Below are 27,241 nucleotides of genomic sequence, written 5' to 3'. Positions count from 1 at the left end.
AGCTGCTGCTGCTGCGCTAGGCTAGCTAGCTTCTCGTACACACTGACTGGAGACAGGTGATTGTGTCCTCCACCCTGATGAAGCTGAGGCTAAAGACCTGAGCTACGAGGATGCCCACCTGCCTGTCGATCAAAGAGGCCACGCCCCTTAACTCTGCAGAACCTTAACCCTTGATGGAATTTAAACAGAACCTCCTAGAAACACTGAGAAGGGTTTCAGTAGCAGCTAGCAGTTAGCTCGTGGTTGAGGTGAGCTAACACATCGGCCTCTAGTGGCCGTGAGAGGACCTGCAGTGGACCAGCTCCATGTTTCGGTTCTGGAGGCTGAAGCAGAGGAACACTGTGGTTCTGGTCCAAGTTAAAGAGCGAGCAGTGAAGGTTACAGTAACATCAGTAGACATCAGCATCTTTTATTTCTCCCTGACTGTCCCAGGTTCTGCCTTTGACCGCCTGCTCCCAGTCAATAAATCACATCGCCGCTCTGTGGGCCCCAACATGGCCGCCGGCACCTCGGCACGGCGCTGCCATTTATGGAGGTCAGAGCAGAAAAGGAGAAGATGCTGAGTGTTAGTATGGAAACACACAAACACTTCCTCCTGAGTCAAGTCGAAAGAAGTCGAGGCGAGAGAGTGAAGAGGAAGTGGTGTGTCTCTGCAGCTTCAAACAATGTGAACAGAGTGTGTGTGTGTGTGTGTGTTCAGGGTTTTATGACGCTGTGGGGGCCAGGCTCCAGCAGAACACTGTGTTGTGGGGTCACTCGGTCCCGTTCAGACCTGGAGAGAGGACTGAAGATGAAACACGAGCCTCCTTATATGGTGAGGGCGTCTGAAGCTGTTAACGCGCTGTTTAATAATGAGGCCTCCTTCATGTGCTTTATGGGAAACTGACTCTAGGCCACACCCACTTCCTGTTCAGAGGACGTTCACCTCAAACGTTAGGTGTTAAACATGAACTCATTTGAATCTGCTTCATCATGAACCAGGACCCAGTCCGGTGTCCTGCCCCCTGCTGGACTACAGCACCCGGGTCAAGAACTGGTGTCATGAGACCAAGAATCACATTCATGTACGTATCTTCTGAATGAATGGCATCAGTGGGGCAGGGGTTAGCGCCGACACCCCACCCCAACAAGGTTCTGGGTTTGAACCGGACTCTAGGAAAATGACACGCCCACACTTCCTCCAAGCTGACAGGTGATTGGTTAACACTCTGCTCCACCTCCACCTGTTATCTATTTGTTTGATGTCACTTCCTGTTTCTATAGCATCAAATAACTTCAACGTACATCAGCACCTCATGTCACATGTACTTTAGCCCCGCCCACTAACATGGAGGGGGAGGGGTTTATGAGCTACACCTCGGCCAGCCACCAGGGGGAGCTCTAGAGGAGGTGTCATGGCGTCCCTCTCACCCAGCCGGGACATCTCTGCAGCAGACATGTCAAACTTACAGAGCTTCATCACGGTTGAACATTTCATCCGTCCCACTGGTGAACATCACTCCTCCCACTCATACTACAAGGCCCACAATGCACTGCGAAAGCTGCCGGGCAGATCAAGACCTTCAGTTGACCTTTAAAAAAACAGAAACAAAAATGATTTGAATTTTATTCTTAAAAACAAAAATAATCAACTAAATAAACCGTTCTGTTATTGAGTCGTCTAAAGGTAATCTCAGTCTTCACGTTGTTTCTCCTGAGGTGACATCTGACTGAAGCAGGAAGTAGTCTCCATGGTGACCTCTGGTCCAGGTCTCTCTGGTCCAGGAAGTAGTCTCCATGGTGACCTCTGGTCACCATGGAGTCCCCTGGTCCAGGTCTCTCTGGTCCAGGAAGTAGTCTCCATGGTGACTTCTGGTCCAGGTCTCTCTGGTCCAGGTCTCTCTCTGGTCCAGGTCTCTCTGGTCCAGGAAGTAGTCTCCATGGTGACTTCTGGCCCAGGTCTCTCTGGTCCAGCTCTCTCTGGTCCATGTCTCTCTGGTCTAGGTCTCTCAGGTCCAGGTCTCAGGTCCAGGTCTCTGATCCAGGTCTCTCTGGTCTAGGTCTCTCTGATCCAGGTCTCTCTGGTCCAGGTCTCTCTCTGGTCCAGGTCTCTCTCTGGTCCAGGTCTCTCTGGTCCAGGTCTCTCTCTGGTCCAGGTCTCTCTCTGGTCCAGGTCTCTCTGGTCCATGGATCATTGTGTTCAGCTCTAAGTAAACCTGGTTCTTCTCCAGACCAGATCCCTTGAGTCAGAAAGTCTAAACTAACATCTGAATGTTGTTCCAGAGTCGTGTCCATGCTCCTTTAGACAGAAAAGATTTTAACTGACTGATGGAGACTTCTTCTTCTTCTTCTTCTTCTTCTTCTTCTACTCCACGTGTGGTGTGTGGTTGAGAGGAGAGGAGAGAGAGATTATATATATACATTACTTTATTTTCCTATTTTCTAACTGTTTGTTTATTGTATGGTCATTGTTAACATTGTGCAACTTTTGTTTGTTATAGTTTAGTGTTAGTTTATTTATCTTTTTAGTTTTTTTGTTGGTGTCTCCGTGTTTCCTTGGCGGGGATGGCGTCCACCGAGACGCCGTCCCTGACTCTGAAGCATGGAGTGCGCATTGTTCCTCCGTCAGATACGACGGTGGAGCAGGTGCTGTTGGTGGTGGGAGACCAGGTCGGACACCGGAACATTACCTTCGCTTCCCGCATGAACAAAGCGGTGGTTGTTTTTATGAACGATCAGGAGCTAGTAGCTCAGCTCGTAGAGAGCGGCCTCGTGTTAAACGAGGAGTATGTGCCGGTGTCTCCGCTGGCGGTCCCGTCCACCAGGATCACGGTGTCCGGGGTTCCCCCGTTTGTGACCAACGAGGCGCTGGAGAAAGAACTGAAGAGGTTCGGTAAGTTCGCCAGCGGCTTTCGATCGGTGGGTCTGGGGTGTAGAGACGCCAAACTGAAACACGTCCAGTCTTTTAGGAGGCAGGTGTTAATGTTTTTAGACTCACCCACTCAGACACTGGATGTTTCTTTTCGTGTTAAACATGAAGACAGTTTCTATATGGTGTACGCCAGCTCTGGGAGCATTAAGTGTTTTGAGTGTGGAGACGTGGGACATAAGCGGATCGGCTGTCCGCACAGGCGGCAGGCGGAGGCCGCCCCGCCGGTGGCGGGGGTCGCTGCTGTGGAGGTCTCTGAGACTGAAGCGGGGGGGTCGAGTGCGGGCCCCGCGGCGGATGCGGATTCAGCGCCTGCGGCATGGTCCGCGGCGGCTGATCGGTCCGCGGCTGCGGTGGATGCGTCTTCCGTGGCTTTTCCGGAGCCTGAGGTCGCCGCTGGCCCCGCGGCAGTGGGTTCCGACGTTACTGGCCCGGTGGTTGGAGCCGGTAACGGGGATACTGAGGGGACAGGACAGGAGGTAGGAGGAACCACTGAAAGCCAGAAAGAGGCTGATGCGGTAAAAGACAACATGACCAATAACAGTGTTTTAGACATGGAGTGTGATTATGACTCTGACTGTGCTTCTGTGGCTGACAGTGTGTCTCAGAGCGCTGATTTATACTCTTTAGATGAGATGAATCACTTTTTAGACGACACCTTTGGTAAAACAGCCAGTGTCTTTGAATATTTTCCAGATGGTAGAAAGTTTATTGAAACCGCAAACACTTTGCAACGAGTTGTTGGTTTTGACTTGTTAGATGAAAAAAAACGTTTTCGTCTCAAAAAGTACATCACCACAGTCAGAAAGAACTTAAAGATAACTGAAAGGAAAAGAGCAAAGAAAATGAAGGTCTAAGAAAAAGTAAAAATCATGACCATACAACACTGGGTGTTTTCTTTCTGCTTGGCTTTTAGATGTGTCCTTTTTCTGTCTATGCTCTCTCTCTCTTCTATGCGGGTTTTAAAGGTTGCCTCTCTTAATATCAACGGGGGTAGAAACGCACAGAAGAGAGCATTAATTAGTGAGACAATAAGCCAGAAAAAACTTGATGTAGTTTTCATTCAGGAAACACACAGTGATTGTGTGAATGAGTCGGATTGGAAGTTATGGTGGGGGGGGCAGCTTGTTCTTAGTCATGGCTCCAATGTCAGTGCAGGAGTTGCTGTTTTATTTTCTCCCTCTGTCAACGTAAACATTTTAAATAGCACAGAGGTTGTGGAGGGAAGGATCCTCTCAATAAGGGCAGAAATAACCGGCTCTGTTTTTACCTTTATCAACGTTTATGCCCCCAGTCGAGGCCCAGAGCGCTCAGTTGTTTTTAACACATTAAAAAAACCACCTAACAACGTGTGGTCAGGGGCAGTGTGTAGTCATGGGGGGGGACTGGAACTGCTGCACAGACCCTATAGATAGGACTGGTCAGGAGCTGCATCCCCAGTCAGCTGCAACCTTACACCAGCTATTGCAAGAGGCAGACCTAGTTGACGTGTGGAGGACGAAGCAGCCTGCAGTCCGGCAGTTCACCTGGGTAAAGGTAGTGGGAGGGGTGGTCAGTGCCGCCAGGTTAGACAGGGTTTACCTGTCAGCTGATTTTATGAACAGAGCTGCTAAGTGTTACACCCTCCCAGTGGGGTTCTCTGACCACCATGTGGTCTGCTTAGAGTTGGTTTTATCAGCCAACAGCAGCACAAAATCTTACTGGCTTTTTAATGTTAAACTTTTATTGGACCGTGTTTTTTGTAAAAATTTTAAACTATTCTGGGTTTACTGGAAGTCAAGAAAACACCTTTTCCCCTCCCTGAGTCAATGGTGGGAGGTAGGAAAAGGCCAAATTAAGGTGTTCTGCCAAAAATATACGGCCTATTCTACCTCAAAAATTAAAGCGGCTGTGCAGAAACTAGAAGCAGAAATATTAAACCTAGAGAGGGCCTCAGGTCAACAGAGCAACCTGCTACAATGCAAAACACAACAGCTGAACACCTTCCTGCAGGAGAGAGCTAAAGGGGCATTAGTTAGAGCCAGGTACACACAATTAAACAACATGGACGCACCAACTAAATACTTCTTCAGCCTGGAGAGGTCGGTGGCACAGAGGAAGCAGATGGTGTGTCTCCAGTTGCCTGATGGGAGTCTGACATCAGACCAGATCCAGATCAGGAGACAAGTGGTGGCTTTCTACACCGACCTGTTTGGAGACGAAAGCTGCGACATGGACGCTGGTGCTGAACTGCTAAAAGACCTTCCTCAGCTGAGTCCAGATGAGCGAGGTGCCCTGGGAGCAGACATCACGCTGGAGGAGTTATCCATCGCTATGTCCCAGATGGCTGCAGGAAAAGCTCCAGGAATCGATGGATTACCTGTTGACTTTTTTAAACATTTCTGGACAGAGCTGGGGCCGGACCTCTTGGATGTTTTTAAAGAATCTTTTATGAAAGGTTCTCTACCAGCTTCCTGCAGGCGAGCAGTGATATCACTGCTGCCTAAGAAAGGAGATCTAACATCCTTGAAGAACTGGCGACCGGTCGCTCTACTATGTACTGACTATAAGATTCTCTCTAAGTTTTTATCAAACAGACTGAAGGTTTTTATTGAATTGCTTATTGGCGTAGATCAGTCATACTGTGTCCCAGATAGGTCCATGCTAGACAACTTGTTTTTAATGAGAGACAGCATTGACGTATGTAACCAATACGGACTAGATGTAGGTGTCGTCTCCATTGATCAGGAAAAGGCCTTTGATCGCGTGGACCACTCCTTTTTATTTGCCACACTGACAGCTTTTGGTGTTGGGGAGCATTTTCTGTCATGGGTGAAACTGTTATATAGTGAGGCCCATTGTGTGATTAAGGCAGGGGGAGGTCTCACTGTTCCGGTCCCAGTGAGGAGGGGGATTAGACAGGGTTGCCCCATCTCAGGCCAGCTCTACAGTTTGGCCATAGAGCCACTCCTCCACAGATTGAGGTCCCGGCTGAGGGGTCTCTCTCTACCGGGGATGGCTGACTGCCCTACTGTGGTCATATCAGCCTATGCTGATGATTGTAATGTTTTTATTCGTGACCAGGGGGATGTTAAAGAGCTGGAGAGGGCCCTAGTACTATATCAGAGAGCCTCCTCAGCTAAGGTTAATTGGGTGAAAAGTGGAGCTTATCTGGTGGGGAGGTGGGTCTCAGAACGTCCCCCTACCCTTCCAGGGAACCTAAGTTGGGAGAGAGGAGGGTTAAAAACACTAGGGATACACCTAGGAAATGAGGTCATAGAAAGAAGGAACTGGGAGGGAGTGCTGGTAAAGGTTGAAGCCAAGTTGTCTAAATGGAAATGGCTGCTCCCCCAGCTGTCCTACAGGGGAAGAGTTCTGGTCATTAACAACCTCATTGCCTCTGCATTGTGGCACAGACTCCAAGTCCTCGTTCCACCACTGGGCCTTGTGGAAGCACTTCAGAGGCTGCTACTGGACTTCTTCTGGTCAGGTCGTCACTGGCTGCGGGCGTCGGTCCTGTATCTCCCTGTGGCAGAGGGCGGGCAGGGCCTGGTAGACATCAAGTCCAGAATAGCAGCTTTCAGGCTCCAGGCTGCTCAGAAGCTGCTGTACGGCTGCTCTCCCTGCTGGCTGGCTCCGGCTCAGCTCATCCTCAGGAAGGCCGGAGGGCTAGGACTGGACAAACACCTGTTCCTGCTGGATTCCCAGTGGAGACACTGCGAACTCACACCTTTTTATAGGTCAGTGATGGACTCCTGGAGGAGTCTGGACGTCATCCGACCTCCTGACCCCAGACCTGGAATGTGGCTGTTTGAAGAACCACTTTTTAATAACAGCTTCCTGCCCAGTAGGGTGCTGACATCGGCTACAGTGAGATCTGTTTTTATCAAGGCTGGTATCGTCAAACTGGGCCAGGTAATGAAGGTAACACCAATTTCACTGGCTGAGTTTTTAAACGTCCGGTCTTCCAGGCTGATGGAGAAGGCTGTCACCGAGCTGCTGTCGTCCCTGTCTGCTCCACTGAGGGCTTTTGTCCAGGACAGGGTCTTGGTCGACCAGTGGAGCCAGGGATCGGACTATGTCTTCCCATCTGTGTCCGTCAGACCTACAGTGGGAGAGTGGACAGGGAAAAAAGGATTCCTTCTCTCCATGAAGACTCCAGTTCTGGAGAAGTTCATCTCCTGTGGGAAGAAAAATCTATACCTTAGCTGTGTCAAGGTGCTGAACTTTGATTCGCTCTCTGAGATCAGAGAATCAAAATGGACTGAGGTCTTTGGTCCAGACTCTTCCCCTAAAGACTGCTGGCGGCTCCTGTATAAGGCCCCTGTTGAAAAACGGATGGCTGACCTCCAGTGGAGGATTATACATGGAGTGATAGCTACAAACAGATACAGAGCTCACCTGGATCCCAGCACTGGGGAGGGATGTCCCTTCTGTGGGCAGACAGAGACGCTAGAGCATTTGGTGGTCACCTGTCCTCGCTTAGGAGGCTTAGTTAGTTTTTTGCAGCGGTGGGTAGTGGCTCTGGGAGAGGTTTTTTCAGTGTCAGTGTTTGTCTTTGGCCTGAAATATACAGTCAAAAAGAAACGAACATTGGTTTTAATTAACTTCCTGTTGGCTAATGCCAAGCTGGCAATATGGAAGAGCCGCAAAAACCGGGTGTCAGGTGTGGGCTGGACAGAGCCGGTCCTCTGTCTGAAGGCTTTGGTCTCTGCTAGGCTAAAGATAGAGCAAGCGTTTTATAGACTGACCGATAACCTGGGTGTTTTTAAAGATGTGTGGGGCGTCAGGCAGGTCCTGTGTTCAGTAAGGGAGGATGGGTCATTACAGCTCAGTTTTTAGGGTGTATGTGTGTGTGTGAGTGTGAAATTTGTATGCATAAATATTTTGTTGTAATGTATTATTGACAATGAAAAAATGACTTTAGAATTAAAGTATTCTTAAAGTCAAAAAGTCTTCCTCTTCTTCTTCTTCTTCTTCTTCTTCTTCTTCTTCTTCTTCTTCTTCTTCTTCTTCTTCTTCTTCGTGTGAGAGGAGTGTGAGAGGAACGAGGAGAAGTGTGATTGGGAACTTTTGGTTCTGTTTTCTTTATTTACTATCTTTTTCACTTTGGTGTTTTGTTAAATATTTGTGTTTGTTAGTTTAGTATTAGTTTAGTGAGTTTGGGTTTATTTTAGGTGGTTTTGCGGCTAAACGCCGTCTAATCGGCGGATGAGGCCAGGTGGGCCCATCATGGCAGCCTCCAGTCTCTCTTCCTTATCTAGGAAGCATGGAGTTAGACTGGCTGCTGGTTCGCCCTGCACGGTGGAGGACGTAGCCCTGGCTGTGGGGGAGAGGATCGGCCACGGCTCGGTGAAGTCGGCTGCCCAAGTGAACCGAGCTGTGGTCTTGTTCCTGGAGAAAGTTGAGCAGGTGAGGTTGCTGGTGGAGGAGGGGCTGACGGTGAACGGGCTATTTGAAGCGGTGCAGCCGCTCACACAACCTGCAGCCCGGATCATCCTGTCCAACGTGCCCCCCTTCATCAGCGACGACTTCCTCATCAGAGAGTTGTCCCGACACGGCAAAGTAGTGTCCCCCATTAGAAAGCTGCCCTCTGGATGTAAGTCTCCGCTGCTTCGCCATGTGGTGTCGCATCGGAGACAAGTCTACATGATATTAAACAACAAGGCGGAAGAGTTTAATTATCGTTTCATCGTGAAAGTGGATGAATACGATTATACTCTGTTTGCTACATCGGGGGAACTGAAATGCTTTGTCTGTGGCCAAGAGGGACACCTAGCCAGGGCTTGTCCAAGCCGGGCCGAGTCGGCCCCGCCGGGACCGTCCAGAGCTGCGGCGCCGGCGGAGCCGGCGGCGGCGGCGGCCGCGGAGCCGACGTTGGGAGAGAGACCCGTACCCGCTCCGAGACGGAGGAGCTCCGGGGATGTGGGGCGAACCAGCGGATCGGATGGGGAAGAGAGAACAGAAAAACAAGGAGATGGAGCTGTAGAGATGGAGTCAGGTCAGGTAAGGGAGACAGGTGAGGTAGAGGAGACAGGTGAGGTGCGGGAAATGGGTGAGGTGAGGGAAATGGGTGAGGTGCAGGAGACAGGTGAGGGGAGAGAGACAGGTGAGGGGAGAGAGACAGGTGAGGTACAGGAGACAGGTGAAGTTGGAGGAAAAGAAAAAGAAAATGCAGAGATAGAGGAGATGATGGAGGATGAGCGTGTGTGTGAAACACTGGGTGGTGCGACTGTAAAGGCTGGTGAAGGGTGTGCTGGTGTGGGTGAGGCATCAGGCTGGACACCTGCTGCCTCACAGAGGCGTATCAAACGTAAAAAGGTAGTGCAGGTGGAGGGAGGGAGGAAGGCTGGCAGACTGGAGGTGGAAGCGGCTGCTGGAGAAAGCAGCGACTGTGAAGCCTCCATGTCGGACAGCAGTGAGCTCTCTCTCTCACAGACAAAACTTTGCCAAATCAAAAAAAAACAAGAAAGTGATTTCTACCCAGCGGAAATGTTCAAAAACTTCCTCCAAAAAACAAAAGGTGTAAAAAAAGTTAATATTGATCTGCATTTTCCTGATAAGCTCAACTTCTTTTTATCTGCAAGACACGTGATAAAGCACAGAGCTTCATCAGATCTGACTGACCAAGAGATTTTTAGACTAAAGAAACATCTGAGTAATGTCAGAAAACAAATTAATCTGTAATTATGATGAAGTGGTCTGTGCTTTTATTTATTAACTTTTGTGTTTTTATTTCTTTTATTTTTGATATGGATGTTTTTAAGATAGGAACGTAAATGGAGCAAGAGACATGAGGAAAAGGGCACTGGTGTTGGACACAGCTAGGACAAAAAGGATTGATGTTTTATTTTTGCAAGAGGTTCACAGTGACCAGAGCAACGAGGGGGACTGGGACAAAGAGTGGGAGGGACAGGTGGTTTTAAGCCACAACACCACGCTGAGTGGTGGGGTAGGCATCCTCCTCTCCAGGAGGTTTACTCCATCCTCTCTGGAGGTGGAGCAGGTGGTGGAGGGGAGGTGCCTCCTAGTGAAAGCTAAGTTTGACCTTTTTACTCTGGTTTTTATCAATATTTATGCGCCAAATAAGGGAACAGAGAGGAAGAGCTTTTTAGAACTTATAAATACAAGACTGAACTGCTGCAGTATGGAGGACTATGTCATGTTAGGGGGGGATTTTAATTGCACGGAAAAAGAGTTTTTAGACCGAAATCATGCAGAGCCACATCCAGCTTCCCAGCACGCTCTGAAACGACTGGTCCACTCCCACGGCCTGGTGGATGTGTGGAGGAGGATGCATGCAGACTGTCGTCAGTACACCTGGTCCCACCTAACAGAAGATAGGATCTCATTCGCAAGGCTAGACAGGTTTTATTGTTTTAAGCATCATTTTAACGTTTTTAAAGATTGTCGTATTGTACCCTCTGGTTTTAGCGATCACGCTTTAGTTTTATGTGATGTGTACGTTAAAAATGTTGTACCGAGGAGTGCATACTGGCATTTTAACTCTGTTTTGGTTTTAAATAAAGGTTTTAAAGAGATTTTTAGCCATTTTTGGATTATTTTTAGAGAAAGAAAAAGTGAATTTACTAGCCTTAGACAGTGGTGGGACCATGGAAAAGTGCAAATAAAACTTCTTTGTCAACAGTACACTCTCAATGTCACTCAGTACACGCATAGATCAATCAAAGACCTGGAGAGTGAAATAGTGGAGTTAGAAGCACTTGGCTACTCCACAGGAAATCGAGGACATATTGAAGTCCTCAACTCCAAAAAGATGGCCCTTGCCACCCTGCTAGATACCAGGGTACAGGGGGCATTGGTCCGGTCCCGGGTTCAGAATATCAACGAGATGGATGCTCCCTCTGGTTTCTTCTTCGGCCTGGAGAAGAAACGCGGCCAGAGTAGACAAATCCACGCACTAATGTCAGAGACTGGCCAGGAGCTTACGGACCCAGCCCAAATCAGGAGGAGAGCGGTGGCCTTCTTCTCTGCCCTCTACTCTGCAGAGTATGAGGAAAACCGAGAACTGGAGGAGGAGTTCTGCACAGAACTACCTCAGGTGTCGGCTGACACCAACACCCAGCTGAGCCGACCGCTCCAGCTGGAGGAGCTCACGGCCGCCCTGCAAGGCATGCAAGGGAGAAAGTCTCCAGGCATTGATGGCCTCACTGTAGAGTTTTACAAGGAGTATTGGGATATTCTGGGTCCGGACCTGCTCCTGGTCCTAAATGAGAGCTTGGCCGTTGGTTCCCTCCCTCTCTCCTGCCGCAGAGCCGTCCTGGCTCTGCTACCAAAGAAGGGAAACCTGCAGGAGGTGAAGAACTGGCGGCCTGTGTCTCTGCTGTGCGTGGACTACAAGATCTTGTCCAAGACTTTGGCCTCCAGGCTGAGAGGGGCCATGGAGCAGGTCATCCACCGGGACCAGACCTACTGTGTGCCTGGCAGGTCCATGGTAGACAACGTCTACCTGATTCGTGATGTTTTGGAGCTCTCCAGCTCATTGGACAGTGGCACTGGTCTGATTTCACTGGACCAGGAAAAGGCTTTCGACCGGGTTGAACACAACTTCCTCTGGAACGTGATGAAGAGGTTTGGGTTCAGCTCCGGTTTCATCGCCATGATCCGTGTGTTGTACAGTGACATCGAGAGTCTACTGAAGTTTAACGGCAGTCTGTGTGCTCCTTTCAGGGTGCAGAGGGGCGTCCGGCAGGGCTGTGCCTTGTCCGGGATGCTCTATGCACTCTCCCTAGAACCTCTCCTCGCTAAGATACGTTTTAAAATTAAAGGACTGATTCTACCCACTTTTAACAGCAACATTGTTTTATCTGCATATGCAGATGATGTCATCATTTTAATTAAAAATCAAGATGATGTTGACATTTTAAACATTTTAACCGAAAAATATAAAACCTTGTCCTCAGCAAAAGTAAACTGGAACAAAAGTGAAGCCTTTGCTTTTGGGAATTGGCCCAGTGGCCTCCCAACCCTTCCCCAGAACCTGGCCTGGAAGACTCAGGGATTAAAATACCTTGGGGTCTTCCTGGGAAGCAAGGCCATGGAAAGTAAAAACTGGGATGGGATTGAGGACAAGGTTGTGGGTAGAATCAAGAAGTGGAAATGGCTACTGCCTCAAATGTCATATAGAGGCAGAGTCCTGGTTTTAAATAATTTGATAGCATCGCTCCTGTGGCACAAACTATCCTGTCTGGATCCTCCCACAGACTTGTTGATGAAAATTCAAGAAAAATTAGTCAATTTTTTTTGGGATGGACGACATTGGGTGCCACAGGGGGTGCTGTTTTTACCAAGAGAGGAGGGGGGACAGGGCCTCATCCACCTGGCCAGCAGGACTGCAGCTTTTAGGCTGCAGTTCCTGCAGAAGTTCTTAGCTGGTCCAGCAGACTTGGTGTGGAGAGGTGTGGCCAGTCGTATCTTCAGAGAGGTGAGTCATCTGGGACTGGATACTGCTCTGTTTTTAACTGATTTTAATTCTTTAAATTTAAGTGGGGTGCCTCCTTTTTATAAAAGTGTTTTTAAAGTGTTGTCTCTTTTTAAAAGCAGCAGACAAACAAGAAGCTCCAACTCTCTGTTCTGGCTTTTAAAAGAACCTCTGGTCCATGGAGGGAGGCTGGACGTGTCCAGTGGAGCCACGCCTGGGCTCACGGCAGCTCTGCTTCGGACCGGAGTCCTGGACCTGGAGTGTCTGGTCCACTTAGCAGGACCAGACCTATCAAACATCCAAGCCGTGGGGTGTGTCCTGGGTCTCCGGTCCAGCAGAATAGTTCAGAGGCTGACAGAACTCTAGAAGAATAAGCTGACGGTGAGAGAGAGGATGCTCCTCACCCGGTTTGGATCGGGAGCAGTGCCAGACCCCACAGACCCTTTCCCAGGGGTGTGGATAAGCCCCCGGTCTGACCAAGGAGCATCGATGAAGAGAGAGAACACAGTGAACCTGAACAGTGTGGACAAAAAACTCCTTTACAAAATATGTGTGAAAGCCCTGAACGAAAGGACCTTGAGTTCCAGGCCAATCTGTGCGTGGGGAGACAGATTTGGAGGTGCTGTGCCAAATTGGAGGACACTTTACAGCAAACCTTTAAAGAAGAGAACTGGAGACCTGCAGTGGCGAATCCTCCATGGAGCCATTGCATCAAACTCTTTTATTTCAATCATTAATCCTTCTGTGTCCAACCAGTGCCCTTTCTGTGGTTTAAAGGAAACAACGTTCCACATTTTTAATGAATGTCAAAGGCTCACAGCGTTTTTTATTCTTTTAATGGAGGTTTTTGTTTTATTTAATGTAGTTTTTACCGCCACCCTATTTATTTATGGAACAAGCCACAAGAAGAAAGATAAGAAAGTGTGGCAGCTTTTAAACTTTATTATTGGAGAAGCAAAAATGGCCATATATATATCGAGGAAAAACAAAATAGAAGGCCTGTCAAGTAGTGATGCAGCCTCAGTGTGGCGCTGTAACCTGCGCTGCAGACTGAGGCTAGAATTCAATTTCTATAAATCAATGAAAGACCTCAAAAGCTTCCAAGAAGTATGGTGTCACAAAAATATACTGTGTACTTGTTCTGATGACAAATTAATTTATGGAAATATGCTGAGAGATTGAGTGTTTTTTTTTTCTCCTTTTCTTGATTTGATTTTGTTTGTTCGTTATTTATTTATTTATTTATTTATGTATTTTTTTCATACATATTATTTATGTACACATTAATATAAACCAGAATCATCTCAGTTTGTGAAAATTTTGTCAAACTTTGAAATAAACGGTGGTTGTAAAAATCTTCTTCCTCTTCTTCTTCTTCTATGAATCTAATAACCACTGGTTTCATAGATTAAAGGGACATTTACTGATTTATCCTTTAAAATAAAAATGAAATCAACTGAAACCAAACTTGGACCAGCAGAAACTCCTTCTTCCTCCTTCCTCCTTCCTCCTTCCTCCTCCTCCTCCTCTTCTCACTCCTCCTCCTCCTCCTCCTCCTCCTCCTTCCTCCTCCTCCTCTTCTCGCTCCTTTAATCCAACACTGTCTAGTGTTGAGCAGATGACTCTTAAATAAATGGACAAACCAAGAGTGGACTGTCAGGAGAACCTTAACGTTGAACAGAACCCTGAACTAGACAGAACCAGACTCAGATCCACAGAGTAAAGCCTTCCCCTCGTCCTCATCAATATTAACAATACACCAACCACTATAATAAAAAGTAGAAGATTAAAAACTAATTTCTACGAGTGTGAGGAGGATACTAGCTAGACGAGCTGAACATGACCTCAGCCGTTAAACAAGGGGATGAATCGTAACCGTAGCAACAGACATAAAGAAGACATTTAAACAGACGTCAACAGTATCTGGTAGCGAGAGCTGTTCTTCTCTAACATCAACGTAGGTAGAGTGGCCTGTACCTGAAGCTGTGTCACTAACCAGGTTCCTGCAGAGTTCTGAGAAGAATATTTAGACACTGTGGTCCCAGGACGGGTGAAGGTCTGTAGGTGTACACACAGCACCAACATTAAACCCAGTCAGCCTGCGTCATGTGGGCTGTACAGTACACGGCAAAATCAAAAGTGTTATATTTCCAGTGTTGGTGTTGTATGTTGAAAATACAGTGTTAATTTAACACTTGTTTAGTCTAATTCATGTGAGAGTTAGTTCCTCAAAAGAGTTGGTGTTAATCCGGGGAGTTAAATCTAAACTACTCTGTTAAGTGTTGATTTTAAAATCAACACTTAACAGAGTAGTTCCCAGAATTCCAACGCACGTGTGACGTGTTTGCCTTAAGAGAGGGACAGCAGACGACTGCTTTCTTTTCGCTGACATCGTGACAAGGTAAGTCCCATGTTAAGGTTAGCATGATTGTTAACAGTCATGCTATTGTGTGCTATTGTTTGATGGGTGCATTTCTTTTGCACAGGAGTGTCAATGAATATACACAATTTACTTAATGTAAGTATACGCGTTAGGGTAACACGGTATATATGTACAACTGCACATTTTTTGTGAGAGCTAAGCTAGCAAAGAGATGTAGCACCGCACGAGGCGTCGCTAACCGAATATTTAAAACAGTGTCGGAAAAATCTGAAGGCCATCGGAGTGCGCATATTAATTAGCTATGGTGTAGTCTTAATGAAAGAAGTTGTTGGCTTTACATGGCGTTATGTCAAGCGATGGAGTAGCCGTCATGACAGCAGGCAGGCTGAGTTTAAGTAACGGTGTCACCGTGCTGGTTCCCATCGTCCAGGTAGTCTAGTTGGGATCGCGAGTAACGCTAAAAATCAAAACAAATACTTCCGCGGTCGAACTCAGGCGAGTAAAGCGAGGCAAAATTTTCCTGTCTACACATCCATGGTGAACATATTGTAAATGATGGCACAGTGTGTTTGTCTTCTTTTTTTCTTCATAGTACATCATGTTGGTGAAGGTGAGATTTGGAGAAACACAGAAATATGTCAAAGTGGCCGAGACTGAAGATGGCTATGATGACTTTAACACATTTCTTCAGAAAGGTTGGCATCACTTTTCATACAGTCCAGAATGTTTGTGTAAATTGACTACTTACTATAATACCTGTTGAATTTATGTGTTATTTAATTGTCTTATATTATGGAGTTGTGTTTATGATAGCTAATGGTAATGCCTTGTGAAGAAATCAAAAAGTACTTTTACAAGTTGACATAAAATGTTTGTAAATTTCTGGTAATGTTCTTATTGTATTTTTTCTATTACTTGAAATATTATATTTCTATCAGTCATTCAAAAGCTAGATCTTCCACTTGAGACTGAGCTACACTTGACAGATGAATCAGGGACAGAAGTCGATGCAGATGTGTTTGAGGAGCTTTTGCAAGCAGGGAACCTTACTGTTAGGGTGACAGCTGAGAAGTCAACAGGTGAGACTCAGCCATGTTAGGGAAGGAGTAGATCATCAATAATGTGTATTGTGGAGAACTAATTATTTTTTTCACTTTGTGTGTACATTTTTTAAAACTGTTTGCAGTCGTGCTTCAACATGATCTATCAAATACTTTGTTGGAGTCAACCATGTCAGACAACTCATCTGTGTCAGGAGACTCCTTGCCAGTATCCTCTGATTCATCAGATGCCAAAGTGATTGTTCAGACAAACGGAGGGAAGAGAACCCATGCTGAACGGGAATCGGCAAAAGAGGTGTGCAGCTTTTATAACAAATGATTAGTTATATAATATCACACACAAAGATATTGTGCAGTTAAACTGGTGTTGTTGTTGGACGTGATGATGATGATGATGATGATGATGGATATAATTGCTGACTTTCTGATTCTTAATCTTTTAGATGGTGAGAGATGCTCTCCAGGCTAAACCGGGTGGACAGATTATTTTGGATGAATATGATAAAATTAAAACATTGACGGATAGCACAAGGAGACAGCTGGTAAACCTTCTTGTGGCCGACATGGTTGAAATTCATGGGTAAGACTTCAGTGTTCATATTTGTACTTGTGTACTTAAAATATAGATTTATTTATTTATTTTAAAAAAGAGCACAGTTATTTTAGGATATTGCATATTAGTAAAGCAATTCATTATTTAATTTCCTATGGCATACAAAATACAGATACAAAATCTAACAATTTGAGAGAGACTAAAACTCACTGAAACAGTAAAATTTGTATCTTTTAAACACTGAAGGAATTGTAGTAGCAATGTCATGTGTATCTTTCAGGAGGAGCCCACCAGTCTCTGTGCGAAGTAAATATGCTTTGGGCATCATTTCTCTATTTCCCAGCCTCAGAGACCCATACTCTGACAATGGATATGTACGTTTGTAAATGAAAAACGCTTGTATGTCAATTTATGGAGTAGTAATATTGTTAGGAATTCCAAGGTGCTCTTCAACATATCATGGTAGCACCTCCCACTTTACCACCCACTTTAGAAATAGAGGCCTGGTACAGGCCTTCCCCCCTTTTCCTTTGTCTCCAAACACCTCCAGAGTGAGCAAATATTGCTGGTGTTTGCCATGTGTCTTTGAATTATCATCAATGTAAGTAACAATCTCTTTATTTTAGGATGTTAATGCGTTTAAGGTCTGATGAATAGTAATCTTTAATCCAATTTGTTTGACAGTATTTTGATTTATGATTTGTTAGAGCAAGATGTTATAATTTATATCTTTCTTTGTTTAGAACCGTGGCAACCATCAATCCCCATTCACATCATTCTGGATTAATAAATTAAACTATTAATTTGAACATTTGATTCCATGTGGTTTGTGGCTCCAGTCAGAACCTTATATCCATAACAAATGGTCCTTCGAGCCGGATACTGAGCCACACTCCATACAGTAACTTGAAATGGCCGACACAGATGAGACTGATGGCATTAAACCTATTGATGAGTCCACTAATGAAGGTCAGACTTCTCCTACTGAGCATATGGATGGATCCCATGGTGTTACAGATGCAACCCAGCCTAACATGGATGAGGCCACCTTAGATTTTTCACCCAGGCCATCTACACCTGCTCACCACACAGAGCCTGTCCTTTCACCCGAACCATCATTGGCTACCTCTCAGAAAGAGGACCAAACCCCTATGCCATCAGGATCCTGTGAAATATCAGCTAAACCCCTCTCAAAGTCAACTAGTCATGTCCCAGGCCCAGGGACTGGGCTAGGAGCTAGACCTAAAAGGCATAAGCAGCCCCCTGATTACTATGGGATTCATATGCCACAGCAGAAGGCTTCTACACGATCCCATGGCTCACGTAGTTCTCGCAGCAAGAAGACTCATTACACCAAATCGGCCTATAGTCTCCCAACAAGCTCTCAAATAAGTAGGCATTCAAGAAGCAGCCATGTCTCTAATTTGAGCGATCTCCAATCCAGTATCCTTGAGGAAAAGAAAATGAGAGATGAGCTGGAGGAGCTAAGAAGACAGAGACAGGAGGATAAGGAGCTTGATGAGCAATGTCACCTAATTGATAAGGACGCCAGAGCCGCTCAGCAAAGGCAAGAAGATGCACACAGGGAGAGAGAGAGACTCGTCAGACAGGTTGATATGAACCGACGTATTCGTATTAAAGAGCAAGGGCTTGAGTCAGCCCAGCTTGTTTCTAGCTTTATTAGGCAGAACCTTTTAGAAGATGAGCACCCTGGTGGAGCCACTGCTCCTACTCCCCCATCCCTTCATGGGGCAGCCACATCTTCCTTCTATGATTTGCCTCCCTCCAGGATATTTACTCCTGCCCCCTCAAACATGATGTATGCTGACTCTCACACTCATTCTGCTCCAACTCCCCCGCTCTCTCAACTAAGCTATCCCAGAGGACTACATGGAGTCTCCCAAACTCTTCCCATGCTTCAACCAAGCCAGGAAAGTTTAGCTCCTGTTCAGGCTCCCTCTGTTGTAACTCAGTCTGCCATATTGTCCATTCCCGATATGTCTGCTCAGGCTATACCTGCTCCCCATCACCATGCTAAGGTAACACCCTCCTCTGTTAGTATTCACAATGTACCTTCACCTCCTGTTACTGTCCAAGCCGCTAAGTATACTGCATCCATGTCCGACCCTAGACACCCCACTTTCACTGGTAATTTACCATCAATGCAAGCCATGTCATCCCAGCAGCCACAATCTGTGTATTCACAAGTTCAGCCTGCCAATATTATGGATCTGATCATGGCCTCTGCTTATGGAATACCAAGGCCCTCACTTCCTGTGTTTAAGAGCGGTAGAGAGAGTGATTTTGCCCTCCTGAAAATGGCTCTGAATAACCTAATTGATAATCACCCCCATCTCACTGAGCACTATAAATATCAGATTCTCCTAGAACATCTTCAGCACCCAGGAGCTAATAAACTAGCTAGATCCAGCATGCATGATGCCAGGCCATATGCCACTGCTCTTCTAGCACTTCAAGAGAAATATGGTCAGCCAAGGCTGCTAGTCCAGAGTGAAATTGGAACAATATTTAATTCCCCTATCATTCGTATTGGTGATGTAGAGGCCTTCGATGATTTTGCCCTTTCTGTCCATGCTCTGGTGGGAATGTTGCTGTCACTAGAGGGCCCTGATGGGTCTGAATTACGATGTGGTTCTCATGTTGATAGACTCCTTAGTAAACTTCCTGTGCAGTACAGAGATGGATTTGTTGAACACTGTATCAATCGTGGCATTCTGACTGGGCAGGCAAATCAAACTTACTCTCTCCTTGACCTTTCAACCTGGCTACAGTTAAAATCAAGAGCCAAACGCATATCAGAGAGAGCTGTTGAGCTTTACAAACAGGAAAAACCACGAACTCTAAAGGAACGCCAGTCCTCCAGACAAGTCTCCTCTGTCTACTTGTCAACATCTGAGATGGATGATACACCAAGAACCTACACCAAAGAGAAGGTAAATGTTAAGCCCAAGCCTTACTGTCCCCACTGTAACATTCGAGACCATTTCCTTGGCTCATGCACAGAATTCAAAAAACTCTCCAAAACTGACATTATGAAATGGATCAAAGAGAAGGAGAGATGCAGTAAATGTGGGAGAACACACAAAATGGATAAATGCACGTTAAAAAGGCCATGTAACATTTGTAAGGAACTTCACCTGACCATTCTCCATGATGTTAATGCAAACAAATCAGCCACAGTGATGTTGACATCATCCCCCTCAGAGCTCCTTTACATTGATAAACCTAACCGCTCTCATAAAGTCATGCTGAAAGTTGTCGGTGTATGCATCCACAATGGGGAGAAGACCCTCATGACTCATGCAGTCCTTGATGATGGAGCAGATAGATCCATTCTGCTTCCCCAAGCTGTGCAGTATTTGGGCCTCACAACTCGGCCCGAAACCATCTCACTACGTACAGTGAGACAGGATGTAATGCAACTGAATGGAGCATCTGTATCCTTTGAAATTTCTCCTATCAACCATCCAACTGAAAGGCATGTTATCGATGGAGCATTCACGGCAGATAATCTTGGACTGTCAGAGCACACATACCCTGTGAAGCAGCTACAAGAACAATATCATCATCTCAGAGGTATTCCTTTACAATCTATTAGTCAGGTACACCCTCTTGTCCTTATTGGTTCAGACTATGCCCATCTAATTACAGCAACAGAGCCAATACGCATGGGGCCCCCTGGTGGACCATTGGCAGTCCGTACTAGGTTAGGATGGGCTCTACAAGGGCCAGCTAGATTAATCCAAACCCAACACACCCTCAACTTCACCCTTACCTGCTTCAAAAGTGAATTGCTCAGAAATGTGGAAAGACTCTGGCAGATTGACACTTTGCCCTATGTGAATGAAAAGACAGCCACAAGGTCAAAACAAGATACACTAGCTCTCGCTTTACTCCATTCTAAGACCATTAGAGTTAAGATAGATGGTGTAATGCGCTATGCCACCCCACTACTTAGAGCTCCTAATATCCCTGTCTTTAAAGCTCCAAAGGAAGCTGCCCTGCCCCGTCTCTGTGCTACAGAAAAACGCCTATCCAAAGATCCCAAACTGTCTGATATATATCAAGAGGAACTGGATAAACTTGTGCAATCTGGCTATGTTCAAAGGATCCACAGTGACCAGGTAGATCAACCAAAGGAAACCTGGTATTTCCCACATCACATTGTTCAACATAACAATAAACACAGAATTGTATTCGACTGCTCCTTTGAATTCATGGGGCAAAACCTGAATAAATGTCTTCTACCTGGCCCAACATTAGGTCCCTCTCTCCTCGGAGTTCTGCTCAGATTCCGCCAACACCCCATTGCCATCTGTGGAGACATCAAAGGTATGTTCCATCAAGTACGCCTTTTGAATGAGGACAAACCTCTGCTGCGTTTCATATGGAGAGAAATGCAGATAGACCAGGACCCCAGTGTTTATGAATGGCAAGTCTTGCCATTTGGAACAACATGTAGCCCATGCTGTGCCACCTATGCAGTCCATAAACATGTCCAAGATCACTGTGATGGGAATGAGGAGGTCCTTCAATCTGTCAAACATTGTTTTTATGTCGATAACTGCCTCCAAAGCTTCCCTTCCTCTCATGAAGCAAAATCTCTTATTGACAAAATGAGACCTCTGCTTGCTGACGGTGGGTTTGACATCAGACAATGGGCAAGTAATGATCCAGCTGTAATACAACATCTCCCACCAGATGCAAGGTCAAAAACCAGTGAATTGTGGCTGTCAGAAAATAGTGACCCCAAAGAACTGACACTAGGTCTCCAATGGAACTGCATCACAGATATGCTGGGCTACAAGAACAGATCCATTGTCTACCATCAACCTACAATGAGAAACATATACAAGGTGCTGGCAAGTCAATACGATCCTCTAGGTTATCTGACCCCTTTTACAACACGTGCAAAGATCTTAGTACAGGATTTATGGAAGGAGGAAAGAGGATGGGATAACATCATCAAAACACAGAGCTTGTTGGAGAAATGGCAAACATGGGAGATGGAACTGCGAGATCTTCCTGACATTCAGTTTCCTCGCTGTTATCTGCCCGCCTATGCTAATCCAACCACCTCAGAATCCCATATGCATGTATTCTGTGATGCCTCTGAGCGTGTGTATGGTGCTGTTGCTTACCTTCAAACTGAAGACAAACATGACAATAGCCATGTTAGCTTCATCATGGCCAGATCCCGTATAGCTCCAAAACGCCAGCTATCTATCCCACGCCTTGAACTTTGTGCTGCTCTTTCTGGTGCCCAACTGGCTAACCTTCTCAGCTCTGAGCTCACTATTCCACTACAGTCAGTGACCCTGTGGACAGATTCAACGACAGTCCTCTCATGGATAACATCTGATTCCTGTCGCTACAAGGTGTTTGTTGGCACAAGAATAGCTGAGATTCAGACCTTGACTGACACGAGGAGCTGGAGGTATGTTAATTCAAAGAGTAATCCAGCTGACGACATAACACGTGGCAAATCTCTCCTAGAGCTTTCTCAACCACAAAGATGGAGTAAAGGCCCTGCTTTTCTCTTGCTGAAACCCAGTTTCTGGCCAACCGATCCACGTGTACCAGCTGAATCAGAGCCTATTGAAGAGATCAGAAAATCCATGTTCTGCGGCACGGTAATGTCTGCTGACACAAAACTCCCTGAACTGAACAAGTACAGCAGCTGGAATGATCTGATGGAGGAAACAAAGAATGTGCTTTACGGAGCAGCAGATCACAACTCAGACATAGCCAAGTGCTATATAAGCGCAGAAAGGCATCTTCTGAAAAGGGCCCAATTAGAATGTTTCCCTGAGGAATTCACTGCTCTCAAAACAAATAAACCTATCCCAAAGAGTAGTAAGCTACTTACTTTGTCACCTGAGTATGACCCTGATCTTGACCTCATCAGAGTGGGAGGTCGTCTTCGAAGAGCAGAGACCCTTGACTATGATAATATCCATCCAATAATATTGGATCCAAAACATCATATAACCAAACTTATTATCAAACATTATGATGAGAAACTGCTCCATCCAGGCCCTGAACGTGTCCTGGGGGAAATGAGACGGAGGTACTGGATACTGCGTGGCCGTCAAGCCATCCGCCAGCATCAAATCAAGTGTCGAGATTGTTAGAGATGGAGAGCCAATCCAGTCATTCCCAAAATGGCAGATCTTCCTCCAGCCCGTCTTCGACTGTCTAAGCCCCCCTTCTGGTCCACAGGCATAGACTGTTTTGGGCCTTTCACAGTAAAGATTGGCCGGCGCACGGAAAAAAGGTGGGGTCTACTATTCAAATGCTTAACAACTCGCTGTATACATCTTGAGCTGCTTGACAGTATGGATGCAGACACATTCTTAATGGCTTTCAGAAGATTTGTCTCACGCAGAGGGAAACCCTTTGAACTCCTCTCTGATTGTGGGACTAATTTCAGAGCAGGAGAGGTAGAACTGCAAAATGCCTTCCAGGCCATGGCACCAGACTTAAAGCAGCAACTGGCCCACACACAAGTTAACTTCCAGTTCAATCCTCCATCTGCCCCACATTTTGGTGGGAGCTGGGAAAGGGAAATAAAGTCAATTAAAATGGCCCTCCACGTTGCATTAGGGAAGCAAGCAACAACAGAAACAGTCCTAAACACAGTCCTTATTGAAGTTGAAGGCATTTTGAACTCAAAACCTCTTGGATATGTCTCCTCTGACCTTGCTGATCCAGACCCAGTCACACCAAACATGTTGCTGATGGGGCGGCCTGACTCCTCTCTTCCTCAGGCAATCTACTGTGCTAGTGAGCTCCTCGGCAGGAGAAGATGGCGTCATAGTCAGATCCTAGCTGATCATTTCTGGACAGCCTTCATTCGTTATTACCTTCCAAACCTTCAAACCCGACAAAAATGGGAGACTGATAAGGAAAACTTGGTGTCAGGTCAGGTTGTGCTGGTAGTTGATCCCCAATATCCTCGAGCATCATGGCCTATTGGAAGGATAACGGAAACCTACCCTGCAAAGGATGGAAAGGTGCGCAGTGCTAAAGTCATTATTCAAGGGCGAGAATACGTACGTCCTGTTTCCAGATTGATACCTCTTCCTGAAATCACAGATGAAAAAAAAAAACTAAATAAACGTATTTGCTGCACAAATCCGGGGGCGGCTGTTAGGAATTCCAAGGTGCTCTTCAACATATCATGGTAGCACCTCCCACTTTACCACCCACTTTAGAAATAGAGGCCTGGTACAGGCCTTCCCCCCTTTTCCTTTGTCTCCAAACACCTCCAGAGTGAGCAAATATTGCTGGTGTTTGCCATGTGTCTTTGAATTATCATCAATGTAAGTAACAATCTCTTTATTTTAGGATGTTAATGCGTTTAAGGTCTGATGAATAGTAATCTTTAATCCAATTTGTTTGACAGTATTTTGATTTATGATTTGTTAGAGCAAGATGTTATAATTTATATCTTTCTTTGTTTAGAACCGTGGCAACCATCAATCCCCATTCACATCATTCTGGATTAATAAATTAAACTATTAATTTGAACATTTGATTCCATGTGGTTTGTGGCTCCAGTCAGAACCTTATATCCATAACAAATATGTTCTGAAATTACTCTACAATTTAATGTTGTTATTATTACAGGAACACTTCTATGACCCACAGAGTGGATCTGGCTACTTGGCCTGGAGGATAAAGACTGTTCAGCGCACTGCAGCTCAGTCCCGCAGATCCTCCACCAGCACAACCTATCAAGACAGTCCAAAGAGAGAGAGAGAGGTTCTCTGCACTGATAAGCAGCTGCTTGGTGAGCACTGTCATGAAGCAATATCCTTTTTGAAACATTCAACTGATGAATCAGCAATCAAAGAGAAGATGAGGGCCACATTTCAGTACCGCCAAACGCTGGTTCAAGATCAGCAGTGCTCTTCAACAGTCTTGGATGTTTTCCCACGATTCCTTGACATCACTGGCTTGGTAATAAAGACAACTTCTTTCTTCTTTTTAAGTGAACTGTCACTCAAGCTATACACTTTTAAGTTCCATGAGTATAAAAATGTGTGTTCTTCTGTAGATTGACCAAGACTTCACCATGAGGTTTGGAGAGGAAGTGTCGGGCAGATTTTTGGCAAAATGGCCTACTTTTTTCAAACCGAGGATCCTGACAGACTGCAGAAAACTGACTTCTAATGAGCACATTGAAGACCTCTTGTCTGTGCCGCATGACTCAGGTGGGTCTGGTCAGTTTGACTCACTCTTGTCTTTAAAATATCTCATTTATTTATGATGTTAATGTGTCTGATATTTCTCCTGTTTTCCCCCAAGGCTGGGACAGTGACCTGTCAAGCATTCTACTGTTGGCTCACTTGCTTCCCCCTACCTCAAGAGGCCACAAGAAGAGTGCTAAAATCAGCTCATGTCAAGCTGTGGATCATATTGTGAGATATTTGCAGGTATGCAAATAGTAATGTACTTGCAGTTATTCTGATGATCCTATTCCTTGTGTTGAAGCACATTTTTTTTTTATTGGTTTAGTCATTTGAATGTAGCTGCGCTACATTTCACAATTTTATCATGATTCTTCTTTACGTTTTGTTAAAGATGGGAGCCAGTGTTGAAACCTTCCTTGCTGGTGTGGAACCAGGACAACCCTTCCTCCTGTGTGTTGGTGAAAAGAAGAACAGCATCCAAAGATACTACGTCATCATTGATCACAAGGCCATCCCTTGCAAGGCACAGACATCCTTGGCAGCTTTCGATGAGCTCTTCAAAGCACACTTCGTCTTCAGTATCAACTACCATGAATCCCTCTACAACTTCTATACGTTCATCCAAACCACAGTTTTTAACATTGACGTGGGAAGTGCCAAAGAAAGTCCCAGAGTCAAGGAGCTAAGAGCGAGATTTTTGCACAACGCTTGAGGTGATAAATATCCTTTGATATGTTTTTTTGTTTTGTCTGTAAGGCACACCACAAAAGTTCTGCATTGCTTTGCCAGCATTTAAGACTCCACCACGGTCTATATCCTGGAAAGACATTACGTTTGAAATGTGGACAGCCGGGATGTTGTTTATCATTTTGCACCTATTCAGGTTTCAAGAAGCATCTTGTTAATTTCCATAGAGTTTCTGCTTTGGCTAATACTGCTGACAATGTGGACACTCAGTATGAAGTTGGTGAGCCCTCAACTTCACAGGCAGTCAGTACAGACTCTCCAATAACTACCCAGCTTTCTGTTGACAATAATCATATGTTAAACATGTGTGCTTCTGTTGTAGCACAGTTGCAAGCATCTGGTGTTGCTGAGAGCACAGTCCAAGCAATGGTGGGGTCCATGGAGGAACTTGTAAATGACATTCATAGGCAAGCGAGAGAGGCAGTTCTCAACTGTACTTCACAAATTCAAGGCACAGATTTGGAAAAGAAGGTGGAAAAGTGTTTTGATCAACTAGAAAATCCTTTCTCAACCTTGAACACAAGGGTCAAACGACAGAAGTAAAAGTGGGAAATTGTTGAGCCTGTTGAATATGTTCTTGGGGTGTGGTTGGATGTTCGCAGAGATCAGACAACAGGAGTTTACAGCCAGGTCCCTGTAACCGATAAATTTGTGTATACACCTATCCTTGGAACTCTTAAGTCTATGTTCAGGAACACTGAATTATGTGAAAGTTTTTTGCAAGCAAAACCTCACGAAGAAGGCATTTATAAAGACATATGTGATGGTTCATACTTCAAGAGTAACATTTTGTTTTCCCAGAAAAAACATGCTCTACAAATTCAACTCTATTTTGATGAGTTTGAGACAGCAAATCCCTTAGGTTCAAAAAAAGGAATTCACAAACTTGGTTGTATTTACTTTATATTGAGGAACCTGCCCCCAAAATATAATTCTGTGTTGATGAATATACATGTTGTGGCACTCTTTCACTCACAAGACCTGAAGACTTATGGATTTGATGACATCCTAAAACCTCTTGTTGATGATCTTAAAATACTTGAAACACAAGGAATTGAGGTGCCTTTCTCGGACTCACCATTGCTTGGTTCTGTTATACAAGTAACAGGTGACAACCTAGGTTTACATGGACTGTTTGGTTTTGTTGAGTCCTTCAGTGCTACATATTTCTGTAGATTTTGTTTGACAAGTAGAGATGAGTCACAGTGTGTCTTTATTGAAGATCACTCTGGCATGATTTTTCGTACAAAAGAAATCCATGCAGAACATTGTGCAGCTCTGCAGGAAAATCCTATGTTGGGTTCATCATTTGGTGTCAAAAAGACATGCTTGCTCAATACACTGCATTTTTTCCACACTTCTGACAACTATGCAGTTGACATAATGCATGATTTACTTGAAGGTGTAGTACAGTACGAACTCAAACTTGTCTTTCAATACCTTGTCAACCAGAAGTATCTGTCTTTGGAATCATTGTCACAGAGGATCCAAAGTTTCAACTATGGTTATACTGAGAGAAAAAATAGGCCAAGTGGGTTGAAAATGGATGAAACTAGTAAGGATCTTGGACTAAATGCAATTCAGTCATGGTGTCTTGTCAGAAATGCTCCTCTTATTTTTGGTGATGTATTGGAAAGAAATAACTCGTACTGGAATCTGCTCCTCCTCTTGATTCAGATTGTGAATATTGTGTTTTCACCCATTGTAACTAGCGGTATGACATACTATTTGAAGCACTTGATTAAGGACCACCACATGCTGTTTAGATCTTTGTTTTCACAGAAAAGATTGATTCCAAAGCATCATTTCATGCTACATTATCCACGTTGTATTAGAAAAATAGGTCCACTCCTTCACGTATGGTGTATGAGGTTTGAGGCCAAACATAATTTTTTTAAAAGATCAGTGAAAAATTTCAAAAATATCACAAAAGCATTGGTGAAACAACA

General features: G+C 45.3%; 1 protein-coding gene across 1 annotated transcript; it reads left to right on the top strand.

The window, feature by feature from the left end:
* Positions 1–16,107: 16,107 nt before the first annotated feature.
* Positions 16,108–25,272, top strand: LOC311493019 (uncharacterized protein). The gene is made up of 4 exons (XM_084551508.1): positions 16,108–16,315; positions 24,410–24,566; positions 24,661–24,788; positions 24,871–25,272. The coding sequence occupies exons 1-4, from the start codon at positions 16,217–16,219 to the stop codon at positions 25,255–25,257; spliced, it is 771 nt and encodes a 256-aa protein (XP_084407634.1). The 5' UTR covers positions 16,108–16,216; the 3' UTR covers positions 25,258–25,272.
* Positions 25,273–27,241: the final 1,969 nt, after the last annotated feature.

The sequence above is a fragment of the Chelon labrosus genome (assembly GCF_963514085.1).
Source record: "Chelon labrosus genome assembly, chromosome: 1".
Classification (NCBI taxonomy): Eukaryota; Metazoa; Chordata; class Actinopteri; order Mugiliformes; family Mugilidae; genus Chelon; species Chelon labrosus.
The sequence above is the reverse complement of the archived record's forward strand: the minus strand, read 5'-3'. Positions and strand labels throughout refer to the sequence as shown.